Consider the following 13,508-nt stretch of genomic DNA (forward strand, 5'->3'; position numbering starts at 1 on the left):
AGCGGCGGAGAGCGGGGGGAATCTGGTTGCCGCTGGCCCGTGCCTCAGGCTGGAATGTCAAGCGCCCCCCCGGCACCAGTTGCAGCCTGCCGGAGCGGAGCAACCGTTCCCGCGGCCCACACCAGGGCTTCGCTGTCTCAGCTCGAGTCAATCCTGCCGTTTCAACACGTCTGCAAACTCGGCCGCCTGAGAGCTTCAGGGTCCGCATCGGCGCTCCTCGGCACTGTTTCCCGCCGATCCCGTAAAGCCCATGGTGGCCTCAACCTCAACCCCGCCCCGCTGCATGCGAGAGCAACAACCCCGCCGCTGTCTTCGCGCCTAGAATCAGCAATCAATTCAATCTACTCTCCTGGCTGACCTGCCATTCCGTCGCGTGTGTTGATGTGCGCAGATCTGGAGGTGATGAGCTGGCCGATCGTCAATCATCGTGAGGATTTACCGCTCGCCATGCAGGTACAAGAGAAGTCGCTGTCCATCCCGGAGTTCCCCGGGCCTTCTGACCGGTCGTGAAACTATCTGTACCCACGCCTTCGTACCGAAGAAAGTGCTGCGCTGGCCTGGTGCTGGAATTCGGCATGGCGCTCCACATATAAAAAGTGGTGCGTGAGCCTCTCACCGCCCTTAGGACCTATCCCTCAAGCAACCTGGCTCTTTGCTCCGATCAACATCGCCATGGCCGTCTCCGATGCTGAAAATGCTCGCCCCGACGACGTTGCCATCGTTGGCCTTGCTTTCCGTGGCCCCGGTGATGCTTCGAGCCCCGAGAGGCTCTGGGACCTGCTAGTCCACGGCCGCTCCGCCTTCTCCGCCGTGCCGGGGACCAAGTGGTCCCACGAGGGCCATTACCACCCCTCCCCAGCAAGAGGGGGGAGCACCTCTGTCAACGGTGGCCATTTCCTCGACACTACCCAAGATGGATCCAGGTTTGATGCAGCTTTCTTCGACATGTCCAGGGCCGAGGTGCTCTCCATGGATCTGCAGCAACGCATCGTCTTGGAAAGCGTTTACGAGGCCATTGAGAACGCCGGTTTCACTCAGGAAAAGGTGCGAGGCTCGAAAACGAGTGTCTTCGCCGCCGCTACCAATGACGATACTCGCGCCCTTCTTGCCATGGATCCCGACCTTGCTTTGGAATACAAGCACACGGGGACTTCGCAATCCATCATCGCCAACAGAGTCAGCTGGTTCTACGATCTCAGAGGGTGCAGTATGACCCTTGACACGGCATGCAGCAGCAGCCTGGTGGCCTTGCACACGGCTTGTGCCGATTTGCGCCAGGGCCAATCTACAATGGTTTGTGTTTCACTGGAACTTCTTTTCGACCGCCATACTGACCGTCTAGTCAATCGTTTGTGGCGTCAATGTCGTTGAAAACCCAGAGTCGATGTACAGCATGGATCATGGGTGAGTTGTCACGTCCACTTGCCTTTACCGGCACATTCTGACTCTTCAGTGGCCTTCTCTCGCCCGACGGAATGTGCTTTCCATTCGATTATCGTGCAAACGGATTCTCTCGTGGTGAAGGTGTCGGTGCAGTCGTTCTGAAGCCTCTCCAAGCAGCCGTCCGCGACGGCGATACTATTCGCGCTGTCATTCGTGGGACAGGTAATGATTACGGAACGCTTTCCTTGCAGTGAACCGGGACTGACCATGTGACAGGTGTAAACCAGGTCGGCCGTGGCGAAGGACGACTGACCTTGCCCAGTCAGAAAGCTCAAGAAGAATTGATTCGACAGGTGTACGAGTCTGCCAAATTGGATCTCAACACAACCGCTTTTGTAGAGGCCCATGGTGTTGGCACCCCTACTGCTGATGTGAAAGAAGCGGGGGCCATCTCTAGCGTTTGGAAAGACCGACCGGAACCGCTCTATGTTGGAGCCGCAAAAGCGAACCACGGCCATCTCGAAGGTGCTTCGGGCATTGCCTCAATCATCAAGGTTGTTTTAGCTTTGGAGAGCGGCATTATTCCCCAGAACGTCAACTTCGAAAAAGCGCACCCTCACATCGACACTGAGACGTGGAACATTAAATTTCCTCTGGCAGCAACACCCTGGCCTTTGCAAGGCGTCAGGAGGGCTTCCGTGAATTCCTTTGGGTTCGGCGGTACTAACGCACATGTGGTGCTTGACGATGCGTACAACTATCTTCGAGAACGTCAGCTACGTGGAATCCACCGGACAGAAATCTCCGAGAGCCGCAGAACGTCGACGAGTGGAGGCTTGGAAGACCGCCCCAAATACAGGATCTTTTCCTGGTCGGCCAAAGATCAAGACGGCATCAGAAGATGTCTTTCGGCCTACTCGCAGCATCTGTCGTCTCTGTCGACTGACAGACCGCATGCATACCTTGGCGACTTGGCTCACACCCTCGCTGAAAGACGTTCTCGCTTCCCATGGGGCTTCGCTGCTGCCGCCGAGTCTGTCGAGGAATTGAATGAGGCCATTTCGAACCCATCTGGAGTACTCCGTCCAAAGGAAACCCCCCGTGTCGGCTTCCTGTTCACGGGGCAAGGGGCACAGTGGTACGCAATGGGAAGGGAACTTCTCTCCTATCCTGTGTTCAAGGAGTCGGTCGAGCTGGCAAGTGACTTCATCGCCTCGTTGCGCTGCCCGTGGAGCGTGTTCGATGAATTGTTGAAGAGTGAGGAGGAGAGCAGGATGCACGAACCCTACATCGCGCAGACATTGTGCACTGTGATCCAAATTGCTCTTGTAGACCTCTTGTCGTCATGGGGAATCACACCTGCCTACGTTCTCGGCCATTCTACAGGAGAACCCGCGGCTGCCTACTGTGCAGGTGCTTTGGACCAACCCAGTGCGTGGAGGATTTCGTACTACCGTGGCATGATTGCTTCGAGACCGGCCTCTACAAAGGGAAGCATGCTTGCAGCACTATGGGCCTCTGCGAGCGATGCGAATAGCAGCAGATACCGTTCCCTGATCGGTGACCTTTCGGCGGGAAACCCGGTCGAGGGCAAGGATGTTGAGATTTTTTCCTCCATCACCGGCCAGAAAATTGGCGTTGCGGAAATGAGCCAACCGGACTACTGGATCGAAGCCTTGCAGGCGACGTCAAAGTTCGACGACGCTTTGCAGTGTCTGTGTTCAACTTTGGTTAACGATGGTTCGGCATCATCGAAGCTCGTAGAGATTGTGGGTAACGATGCTATTGCACCTCGCACGGAAGCTGACCAAGTTAACAGGGACCTACCTCGACGTTCGCAAATTCTCTCGAGGATGCTGTGGCCGATGAGCCCGCTTTCGACAAGATCGGATACCAGACAGTGTTGCTGAAGAACAAAAGTGCCGCAGCTACTCTGCTATCTACAGTTGCCGCGCTCTTTGCAGACGGCCACCCTGTAGATCTTGAGAGGATCAATCATGGCGACGAAGACCCCGAGCTCTTGGTGAATCTCCCTCCTTACGCCTTTGATCACAGCCAAGAGCTGTGGTGCGAGAGCCGAAGGAGTCAAGGTTGGCGCTTCCGGAAATGGCCCCGCCACGACATTCTAGGAGCACCGGTGCCTGACTGGAATCTTAACGAACCCCAGTGGAGGAACTGCATCCGCCTTTCAGAGCTCCCTTGGCTCAAAGACTATAAGATCACTGGCCATGTGGTCTTTCCGGGAGTTGCATTCTTGGCCATGGCCATCGAAGGCGTTACACAACTAAGCTCAGGGAAAGGGGAGATCACCGGCTTTGACTTGCGGAACGTCGTCATCTCCCACGCTCTTCTGCTTGAAGAGGATCGAGAAACGGAAGTGATGCTCTCCATGCGGAAATCTTCCTCGGGAGTCGATGCTGCTTGGGATTTCTCCGTCTTCGGCTACAAGCACAACACTTGGCTTGAGTGTTGTCGAGGCTCGGTTGCGGTTGAACTGGCATTCACAACCGGCCCTGTCGATGCAGGACGTGAAATGACCGAGCACAAGAAGCACTTCAGAGAAATCCTGGACCAGTGTGAAGTCGCGTGTCAAAGCAAGAGAGATATCCGCCGCCAGTATGCCGAGCTCGAGCGAGTTGGGCTTGAGTTTGGACCTCTGTTCCAGAACCTCACAGAGGTCAAGTGCGGAGATTCCGACGGTCCCACCGGCCAGGCTATCGCCAGTCTCCGCATCCCGGATGTTGCCAGTTGCATGCCATGCAGCTACCTTCAACCTCATTTCATTCAGCCCGCGACCCTGGACAGTTTGACCCATATGATTCCGTTCGCTTTGCAGGGCGCAGCTGGCGCAGTTACCATGAGAGAACCGTCTGTTCCGATATCCCTTAAAAGCGTCTGGATTTCTGCCCATACCGAAACCGAGCCCGGCCATGTCTTCACCTGCCAGTCTTCAGCAAGGGCCGCTTCGCACAACAAGTTCAGTGCGGAGATAACGATGTGGGATGAGAAGAGCCGGGATGCCAGGGTAATCATCAGAGGCCTCGAAGTAGGCCCTCTGCAAGAATTTGCGCTGAGAGAAGCCGGGCAACGGCAACTCTGCTTTAACGTGAACTGGAAGCCAGACATCGACTTGTTGGGAGAAGAGGTGCAGAACTGCTTCAGAGAATCCTTGAAGGCTTTGGAGGAAAACGACCCTACAAATTTGAAGCGGATTCAGGACCTCCAGCTGGCTGCTGCTATCTACATTCTGGAAGCGGTCGAGCATTTCGACGACGAGAACAACCAGCCGAAGGAGCTGGCTCCTCACAAACAAAAATACTTGGACTGGCTCCGCATGCAGGCGCGCAACTATGAGAAAGAGCGTATTGGCCACCAGCTGGAGGAGTGGGATGAAATCCGGAAGGACACGACGAGGAGAGATGCCTTTCTCAAAAATATCGAGGAATCTGGACCTGAAGGCAAACTGACTGTGCGAATGGGCAGCCATATCATCCCGACGCTAAATGCCGAGCAAGACGCGCTTCATCTTGTGTTCATGGACTCTCTTCTGGAGGAGTACTACAGCCGCATGGTCGGGACAGACAAGGTCCATGCGTTGCTCAGCGGTTATTTGGACTTGTACAGTCATAAGAACCGGGACTTGCGGGTCTGTGAAGTAGGAGCAGGCACAGGTGGAGCGACTGCATCCATCCTCGAGACGCTTTGTCCAAACGGGTTGCGAGGCAAGCGGTCGCCCCGTCTCCGCAAGTATACCTTCACCGACATCTCATCCGGGTCCTTTGAGAAAGCCCAGGTGAAGTTCACCAAATGGCGAGAGGTGCTGGATTTCAAGGCCTTGGACATTGAAAAAGACCTCACTGGTCAGGGCTTCGAGGAAGTTGAAGGAACGTATGACGTCGTCGTTGCCGCCAATGTTCTCCACGCGACGGCGGACTTGTCGCTGGCCATGGAGAACATCTACCGCCTTTTGAAGCCGGGAGGCAAGCTCATCATCCAAGAGTTCACCCAGCCAGAGTTTCTTCCGGGACCCCTCTCCTTCGGCCTTCTCCCCAACTGGTGGCGGAGTACGGAGCCGAGCCGTCAATGGGGGCCGCTGCTGACCGAGAAAGGATGGGTCGCAGCCCTGCGAGAACAAGGGTTCGAGAAATCCGTTCTTCGTCTGCCAGATACCCTGAACCCCGACCTTCATGTCCAGAGCATCATCGTGGCCACGACCCAGGAGGAGGAGAAGCCGCAGGCAGACATCGAGATCAAGAGGACGTTCGTTGTGACGTCTAGCAGACCCGTGCTTCGAGAGCAGCTGGTTGCGGACAACCTGGCTGCGCAACTCATGACCATGTACGCCGGTAAACTGGACCTCAAGGTTCGATCTTTGACGTCGCTCGAAGAGTACAGCCTCAAGGACTCCTGCTGTGTCGTGACTGCCGAGCTGGGCAATGCTCTTCTTGCAGGAGACATCGAGTCCGAGGAGTGGACGGCCGTGCAGAAGCTCTTGACATCAGCAAACGGAGTGATTTGGGCCACCATGGATCCGTCCGAGAACCCAAAGGTCGGCTTGTCCACCGGTCTGTTGCGTACACTCCGCTGGGAGAGGGAGCGGGATGGATGCGACCTCACCACTGTTGCATTTGAAGACTCGGAGAAGAACGAGAGCGAGATGGCTCGCCACATCAGGAGAATCTACAGGCGGCACTTCGTCGAGGGCCGTGACAAGAATGGCGAGTACTTGGTCCGCGGGAATCTGGTGCGCACCAATCGCTTGGTTGAGGCGTCGTATGCGAACGACTTCATCAGCGCCAGCTGCGCGAAGCCTGTTCCCCAGCCCCAGGCCTTCGGTGCGGACAAGTCCAGAGCCCTCAAGCTCAGTACGTTTCTCAACAGAACCCATTCCTTCTCGCTGTGCAGACTGCTAACTGAAAGACTAGGCATTGCCACGCCGGGCCACTTCGACTCTCTGCGCTTTGTCGATGATCCGGAGCCTGCAAACCCTCTCCCTGAGAACTACATCGAGGTCGAGATCAAGGCTGCTGGTCTCAACTACAGGGATGTCCTTGCAGCCAAGGACGAAATACCGGCGGACGTGTTGGGCACCGAAGGTGCGGGATTCGTAACGCGCGTCGGCTCTCACGTAACCGACCTTGAGCTCGGTGATCGAGTAATCGTCCTCTCAGCCGAATGCGGCACCTTCCAGACATACGCGAGGACGCCGAGAGATGCCGCCATCAAGATCCCCGAGAGCATGGACTTCGACGTCGCAGCCGCGCTGCCTGTCGCCTTCTCGCTGGCATACTATTCCCTTGTGGAAGTGGGACGCTTGAAAAAGGGAGAAACGTGCCTCATCCACGCTGCAGCTGGCGGTGTTGGCCAAGCCGCAATTCAGATCGCAAAGTCCCAAGGAGCCGAGATATTCGCGACCGTTTCTTCGGAAGAAAAGCGAGACTTGCTTGTCAACGTCTACGGTATCCCTAAGGATCAGATCCTTTCTTCCCGGGACCTGTCCTTCGCAAAGGGCATTAAGCGGCTGACTCAAGACCGTGGGGTCGACGTTGTCCTCAACTGCCTCTCAGGAGAAGCGCTTCGGAGGTCCTGGGATTGCATTGCACCATTCGGCCGCTTCGTTGAGATCGGCAACCGCGACGTCTTTGCCAATGCCAACCTGAACATGGAGCCGTTCCGCCGATCAGCCACCTTCACGGCAGTCGATCTGCACACACTTCTCAAGCTGGATCTCAAAGCGACCGCTCGTGTGCTGAACCATGTCATTGAGCTCTGGCACCAAGGAGAGATCAAAGCCGCAACGCCAACTACTGTGTACAACTACTCGCAGATTGAAGAGGCCTTCAGTCTTCTTCAGCAAGGAGGCCACGTTGGAAAGGTCGTTCTTACAGCAAATGAGGACGATGTGGTCAACGTGGTCCCCAAACCGCGGGCGTCAGCCAAGCTCAGGGAGGACGCTTCGTACGTCCTGAGTGGCGGCTTCGGCGGTTTGTGCAGAAGCGTTGCCAAGTCTATGGCACTTCAAGGTGCACAGAACCTCATTTTCTTGTCGAGGTCCGGGGCCTCGAACGATGCTGCACAGGAGCTGATCGAGGATCTCAAGCGAATGGGAGTCAGATGTGAAGTTTTCGAGTGTGACGTGAGTGACGACGGCGTACTGCTGGCTGCGTTACGGTCCTGCGAAGAGGATGGAATGCCCAAGATTGCTGGCGTCATTCAGGGAGCCACCCAGCTCAAGGTAAGTTTCTCTGCCAATACCTGCAAGACTCAAGACATGCTAACCCACTGCTGTAGGACTCCGCGTTCGAATCGATGTCTCTCAAAGACTACCAGGCTGCGCTGGCGCCAAAGGTCCGCGGATCATGGAATTTGCACGAATACCTCCCGAAGGATCTTGACTTCTTCATCATGCTTTCCAGCAGCAACGCCGTCGTGGGCGCCAAGCATCAGGCCAACCATGCCTCTGCCAACGCCTACCAGGATGCGCTAGCTCATTACCGCCGTGCTCGTGGCCTCCCAGCCACAACACTTGACCTAGGCAACGTGTTCTCTGTCGGATCGACCGCCACCAATCGTGAAACTCTGAATCCCAGCCCGTTGTTCTTCTTCGACGACGACGACAGCGGCATTCAGGAGCAGCAGTTCCTCGCCCTCATCGAGTACCACGTCGACAAGCAGCGCGCCACCGCGCCGACCGTGCAGCCGCAGATAGCCGTGGGCTTGCCTTGCGCGGCCGACTTCCGGAGCCGAGGCGTGCCGGAGCCGGCTTTCTTGAAGACGCCGCTGTTCATGCAGTTGCGCTCGGGAGCCGCGATAGGCATCGCCACGGCCAGTGCGGACAATGGCAGCGATCGGTTGTCGGTGAGGACGAACTCGACACGAGCGACGATGAGGAGACGGAGGACCACGGTATCGAGGAGAAACGCACCTGTTGAGGGCGATGACGATGACAAGATGTCGATCCGAAGCGCGTCTACTTGGAAGAGTTCGTCAACATGGAGGAGCTCATGGGGAAGGCGAAGGCCCGGATCGAAGAGGACTGTGTCAGGGGGGCTGATAACGAGGGAGTGATGAGATTTGTGGATGTTGGAACCCCATTCCCGTTGACCACCCAGGCTTTTCGGCCCCTGGGCATAATTTGATCTGATAGATTCGTTATTTCTTTCCAACTTACTATTTTTTTTTTGGAAGCGACATCTACCGTCCATTGTAGTCCTTTGCCTATTCGCGAAGTCGTGATGTCCTGAATGCTAGTCCAGCAGGCAATTCAGCAGCCAAGAGGTGTGACTCGCCCGATGATCTCATTCTTCATGCCTGGATGGTGGGGGAAGGGATGGAGGCAGAAGACTCCAGTACATGCCGGGCACTCAAAACGGGAAATGCACAGTCCACCTGGCCGATCTCGGAGTTTGGACCTTAGTCTATAACCTTACTGTGAGTGAGTTGAGGGGCCAGTTTCGAGATCCTGGCTAGAGAATTTTGGAACTGTGTGTACTTCCTGCCGTTGAGGGAACGGCTAGGCTGCATAGACGGACTTTGCTCGTGAACGAGATAGTGTAGGCATGTCCAGTTTCTAACCACAAGAGTCTGCGGCGACATCTTTCAAAGATTGCTCCTATCGGACAGTCCACGTTCGTCCAACTGATCGACTGATGAGTGGACCGTCTTTCGGACTGCTTTTCAGAAGCCATCAGTGAAGACCTGAAACATACATCTTCACCGGCAAGTATGACAGGATCTGTTGGAGCATTCTAGCCCTGGTACTCTAGGTATGCTTGTCTCACGGGCTACAACACGGTGCAAAAGGGGGAAGTCTATTGGTGCTTAGACTCTCAACCCATACGGGTTGAGCGGTTCCAAGACGTTGAACAGGCTTCGAGCGCGTTGACCGGCAGGCGTGGGGACGGCTCGTCCATGGATGGGCACAGTTATGACGAGAATGTCGTGTTCTGACACCATGTTAGCTGCAAGCTTCGCAAGAAGCGGTCTTCCCTGGCGACTTCCCACCGGGCACATTGCGAACTGAGGGTCAGCCCACCGCGACGCCCCGAAAATAACTCAGAAGCGGGTTCCATGGCGCAGGCGAAGTGTTCAAGGCAAGAAAACCATGCGGGATAAAATGGCTCCACGCATTATTGCATCCACACCGACCCCCCATTCCGCTTCTCCGCTCAACCCCCCCGCGCGTGCAGAGCCAAAACCAACGACTTCCGTTGCCCGCCGAGAAGACGGTCGCCATTGCCACACGTGAGAGCGAGACAGTCAACACTCAACCAGTCGCGTCGGCCACGTGTGGTGCAGAACGGCGTTCTCATTACATAATGAGTACGCAAGCTCGGCAGCGGATTGGGCGGTGACCCCTGTGCAACGGCGGTTCTTACGGGAGAGAAAAAAAGTCCCTTACGTGCACCTTGCTAGAAGCAGCGCAAACATGCGCCTGTTGTCAAGCAAAGGGCGGCGGCGCGGTGCGGTGCGGAAGATCGCGATCGTCAGGTACCGGTGTCACGCTGGCTCTGGACCGTCTTTTCCACACAAGCCGGTGCAGGTGGATGCCGCTGCGACCTGCGCAGCGGCGAAGATGGGTCTTGCGGCAGCGCTAGACGGGCGGACTGTGTGGATGCGGTGGAGGGGACCATGGGCTAGACTGCTCGTGAAGGCCGACGGCAGCCGCACTGGGGTTGAGGCGTTTGCAAGAGGGTCAGGAGGGGCGCGGCGAGCGGGCACCTGGTGGCAGCACATCGTGAAACTGGGACACGCGGTGACCTCGACGCCGTGCCCGGGCATCCCCCCGTTGACGTGTCGCGGCATTTGTTGACAGTCCCGTTGATGATCTCATCACGAACGACAATGCCTCGGGGCCTTGAAGGGGGCCACTGCGGGAGGGGTACGAAATGAAGGCGTGAGAGAGGGGTGCCGCAATGAAAGGGCGATGCTGCGGTTGATCCGGGTGTTGCTATTCTCAGCCTTAGGGCATTGACGCGACATTGCTCACGGGTTGCGTGGGAATTGCAATTGGGCAATGGCGTGCGCCAGGAGGGCTGCCAGGAGGGCTGTCATGCTGCGTGGGTTCGCTGCCGGCGGCCCCTCACGCCCCTCACCGGTGGTTGCGGCCGTGACTGCGCATGCAGGCCGGCAGCGGCTCCAATTGGAGCGGCTGCAGGGCGGACGGGCCGTCATGAGGGAATCATGAAGGTGTCAGCTCACACTGCGTCGCAGGTCGTGTCGGGTGAGCGCCTGGAGCGCAGGCTGGGTGCTCCACAGATCACAAGGCCAGATCCAACTTGAGCCGCAGTCAACCGCATCCAGCAACCGCTTCGGTCGATCGCTCCCGCGGGCGGCGGGCGGTGCCAGGCAGTGCCAGGCGGAGCGACATCGGGCGCTGTGAGCCAGGCAGCACCGGTGAGTGGCAGGCAGGCCGCTGGCCGCAGGATGAGCGGCGATCGAGGCACCAAAGGCGCGATCAATCGGCTTTCGCGCCCTGGGCTGGTGGGGACGGATCTGATGCGAAGTGTGCGCGACCTTGGCTGCGGCGCACCGCCGCGAGGATTTTTTTCTAGAAGCGCCGGCTTTCTAGCCCAGTCAGTGCGTTCGTTAGTCAGAGAAACGCACGGAGCTGGGCCCCCCCAACCCTCGCTGCCCGTCGCGAGGGAAAAATTGACACCGGCGCGCCATTTATCGCGCGGCGCTCACGGGCTGCTCGCTCACGGGTAGCGGGCGGTGGTTGCTCGACGCAGGGCGCGTCCGCGGAGAAGTGGCACAGCGGCAGAGTGGCACAGTGGCTGCAGACTGCGGGGAAGGCGAGCGCTGCGCGGGGCGGGCACAACACCACGAATGGCGGCAGGGCTGCGGCGGATGGTGCGATGTGCCGACGGCAGCGGGAGTCATCGCTGGCGGGCAGCGTGGCCGGGGGCGTCGGCGGGAAGCAGCGCGGGAAGGCCGCAGGGCTGCGACAATAGGAGCAAATTAGCGCCGGCATTCGGCCCTGGCGCAGGGGCAGCACGTTTGCTCGGCCCATCGTCATCATGGCGCTGGTCATGAGAATTCTGCTGCCAGTGCTCGTCCGCTTAGCATTTTTTCGTGCCACGCGGTGCTGCAGTACATAAGCCCGCGGAGCCGCACCCCACCGCAGGGCGACACATACCGCATTCGTTCCTGAGGACTATGTTTTTTCCCGCTCGCCGCCTGCGCCTGCTGATCCAACACAAGACGCTATCCTGAGCGCTTACCCCAGATCGTCCGCGTCCGCCTTCCGCTTTCGGCTCGCCCAGTCGAACCAGTCGAACCACCGATAGCTTCCCGCCACGCCCGCAACCACCACCATGCCCGGCCTCCTGCACTTCCCGCGCCGGACCGACTCCTCGTCTCCGCCGCCCTACGAGCTCGACCACCACGACTCCAAGATCCTGGCCAAGGTCATCAAGCGCGCAACCTCGCCCAGCCGCACCAACATGGACGCCTTCAAGCGCCACAGCCTCGGCGTCCGCCACAAGTCGTACGAGCGCAAGAGCGCCGCCAAGCTGGAGACCGCAAAGCCCGCCAAGATGGCCCTCCTCGTCGAGTCCCCCCCGATTGTGCTCTACAACACTCCCCAGAACTCCACCGGCGCCATCTTCTCCGGCCAGCTCCAGCTTGACGTGACCGAGCCCGAGATCACTGTCGAGAAGTTCGAGATGAAGCTGCTGGCCACCAGCACCACCAAGGAGCCTGTCGTGAAGCAATGCCCCGACTGCACCACGCAAACCACCGAGTTGAAGCAGTGGACCTTCAACCAAGGCCAATTGCTCCTCACCAAGGGCGAGCACCAGTTCCCCTTCAGCTACCTGGTCCCCGGTCACCTCCCCGCCTCGACCAACAACCCTCTTGTCGTTCTCGACTACCGCCTGGCTGCCGAGGTCACCACCACCACTGGCGAGGTCATCACTTTCGGCCGCAGCATCGACATCAAGCGTGCCATTCTGCCCGCAAACGACAAGCACTCCGTCCGCATCTTCCCCCCCACCAACCTGACTGCCTCGGTTACTTTGCCCAACGTTGTCCACCCCATTGGAGACTTCAATGTCGAGATGCGCATGTCTGGCTTGGTGGAAGAGAAGAGGGACAAGTCTACCACCCGTTGGAAGCTCCGCAAGCTCAACTGGCGCATCGAGGAACACACCAAGTTCGTCTCTCCTGCTTGCCCCAAGCACGTCTCCAAGGTCGGAGGCGACGGCAAGGGTATCATCCACGAAGACACCCGCGTCATTGGTTCGGACGATGTCAAGCATGGCTGGAAGACCGACATCCAGAACGACAGCATTGAAGTCGAGTTCCAGGCCATGGTCAACCCGGTCATGAAGCCCGCTTGCGATGTCCAAGCCGAGAATGGTCTCGAGGTCAAGCACAACCTCGTTGTCGAAATGGTCGTTGCCGAAGAGTGGGCCCCGGACAACAAGCCCACTCAGGTTACCCCTACCGGTGCCGCCCGTGTCCTGAGAACCCAATTCAACCTGGTCCTCACCGAGAGAGCTGGATTGGGCATCTCTTGGGATGAAGAGCAGCCACCTCTCTATGATGAAATCCCAGCTAGCCCACCCTTGTATGACGGGGAACTGGCTGCTCGGGACCTGGAGGAGATTGAGCGTCTTTCGCTGAATCACTCTTAAGAACCTCTATCGCCTATCGTTCAACACTTCCGAGACGCGGTCACGAATTTTCTTTGTCATTCGTTTTTTACAAAAGTAGAACTCAGGGTGGATGCGGAGGATATACCCATGCATGCCACGGATTGGCAGCAAAACCTTGATTGGCTGGATTCAAAGGAGTTATATGGAAAAAAAAAGCATTGTTTGGGTGGCTCGGACCGAGCCCCTGGGATTTCAACAAGAGGACATGGATTGGCGTCTCAAATCATGGACAGCATCATACCAATACCCAGCTAGCGGCTTCAAGAGAAGCATGTGGATGTTTTGAAATATAATTTAATCTACACTTTTTACACTCTCCAAAATTTTCCATTTGCATGGGTAGACGTAAATATTAAACTACAATAACGAAAGAAATTGGCCCACCTACATTGATTTCATAGGTAGTAGAATCCTAGATCCGGATGCATTGGTGAAGTAAGGATCGCCGTAGGTCGGCATCTTCTG

General features: G+C 57.4%; 2 protein-coding genes across 2 annotated transcripts; both read left to right on the plus strand.

Moving 5' to 3' along the window:
- Nucleotides 1-672: 672 nt before the first annotated feature.
- Nucleotides 673-8,451, plus strand: BKCO1_14000171 (beta-ketoacyl synthase; the record flags this gene model as incomplete). The annotated part of the gene is made up of 7 exons (XM_020271086.1): nt 673-1,293; nt 1,343-1,404; nt 1,454-1,605; nt 1,660-3,152; nt 3,203-6,248; nt 6,309-7,618; nt 7,675-8,451. 7 exons carry the CDS (start codon nt 673-675, stop codon nt 8,449-8,451), a joined length of 7,461 nt encoding a protein of 2,486 aa, XP_020132262.1.
- Nucleotides 8,452-11,699: 3,248 nt separating this feature from the next.
- BKCO1_14000172 (arrestin (or s-antigen) n-terminal domain protein) lies at nt 11,700-13,022 on the plus strand (the record flags this gene model as incomplete). The annotated part of the gene is made up of 1 exon (XM_020271087.1): nt 11,700-13,022. One exon carries the CDS (start codon nt 11,700-11,702, stop codon nt 13,020-13,022), a length of 1,323 nt encoding a protein of 440 aa, XP_020132261.1.
- Between the last annotated feature and the right edge of the window lie 486 nt (nt 13,023-13,508).

The sequence above is a fragment of the Diplodia corticola genome (assembly GCF_001883845.1).
Source record: "Diplodia corticola strain CBS 112549 chromosome Unknown scaffold14, whole genome shotgun sequence".
NCBI lineage: Eukaryota > Fungi > Ascomycota > Dothideomycetes > Botryosphaeriales > Botryosphaeriaceae > Diplodia > Diplodia corticola.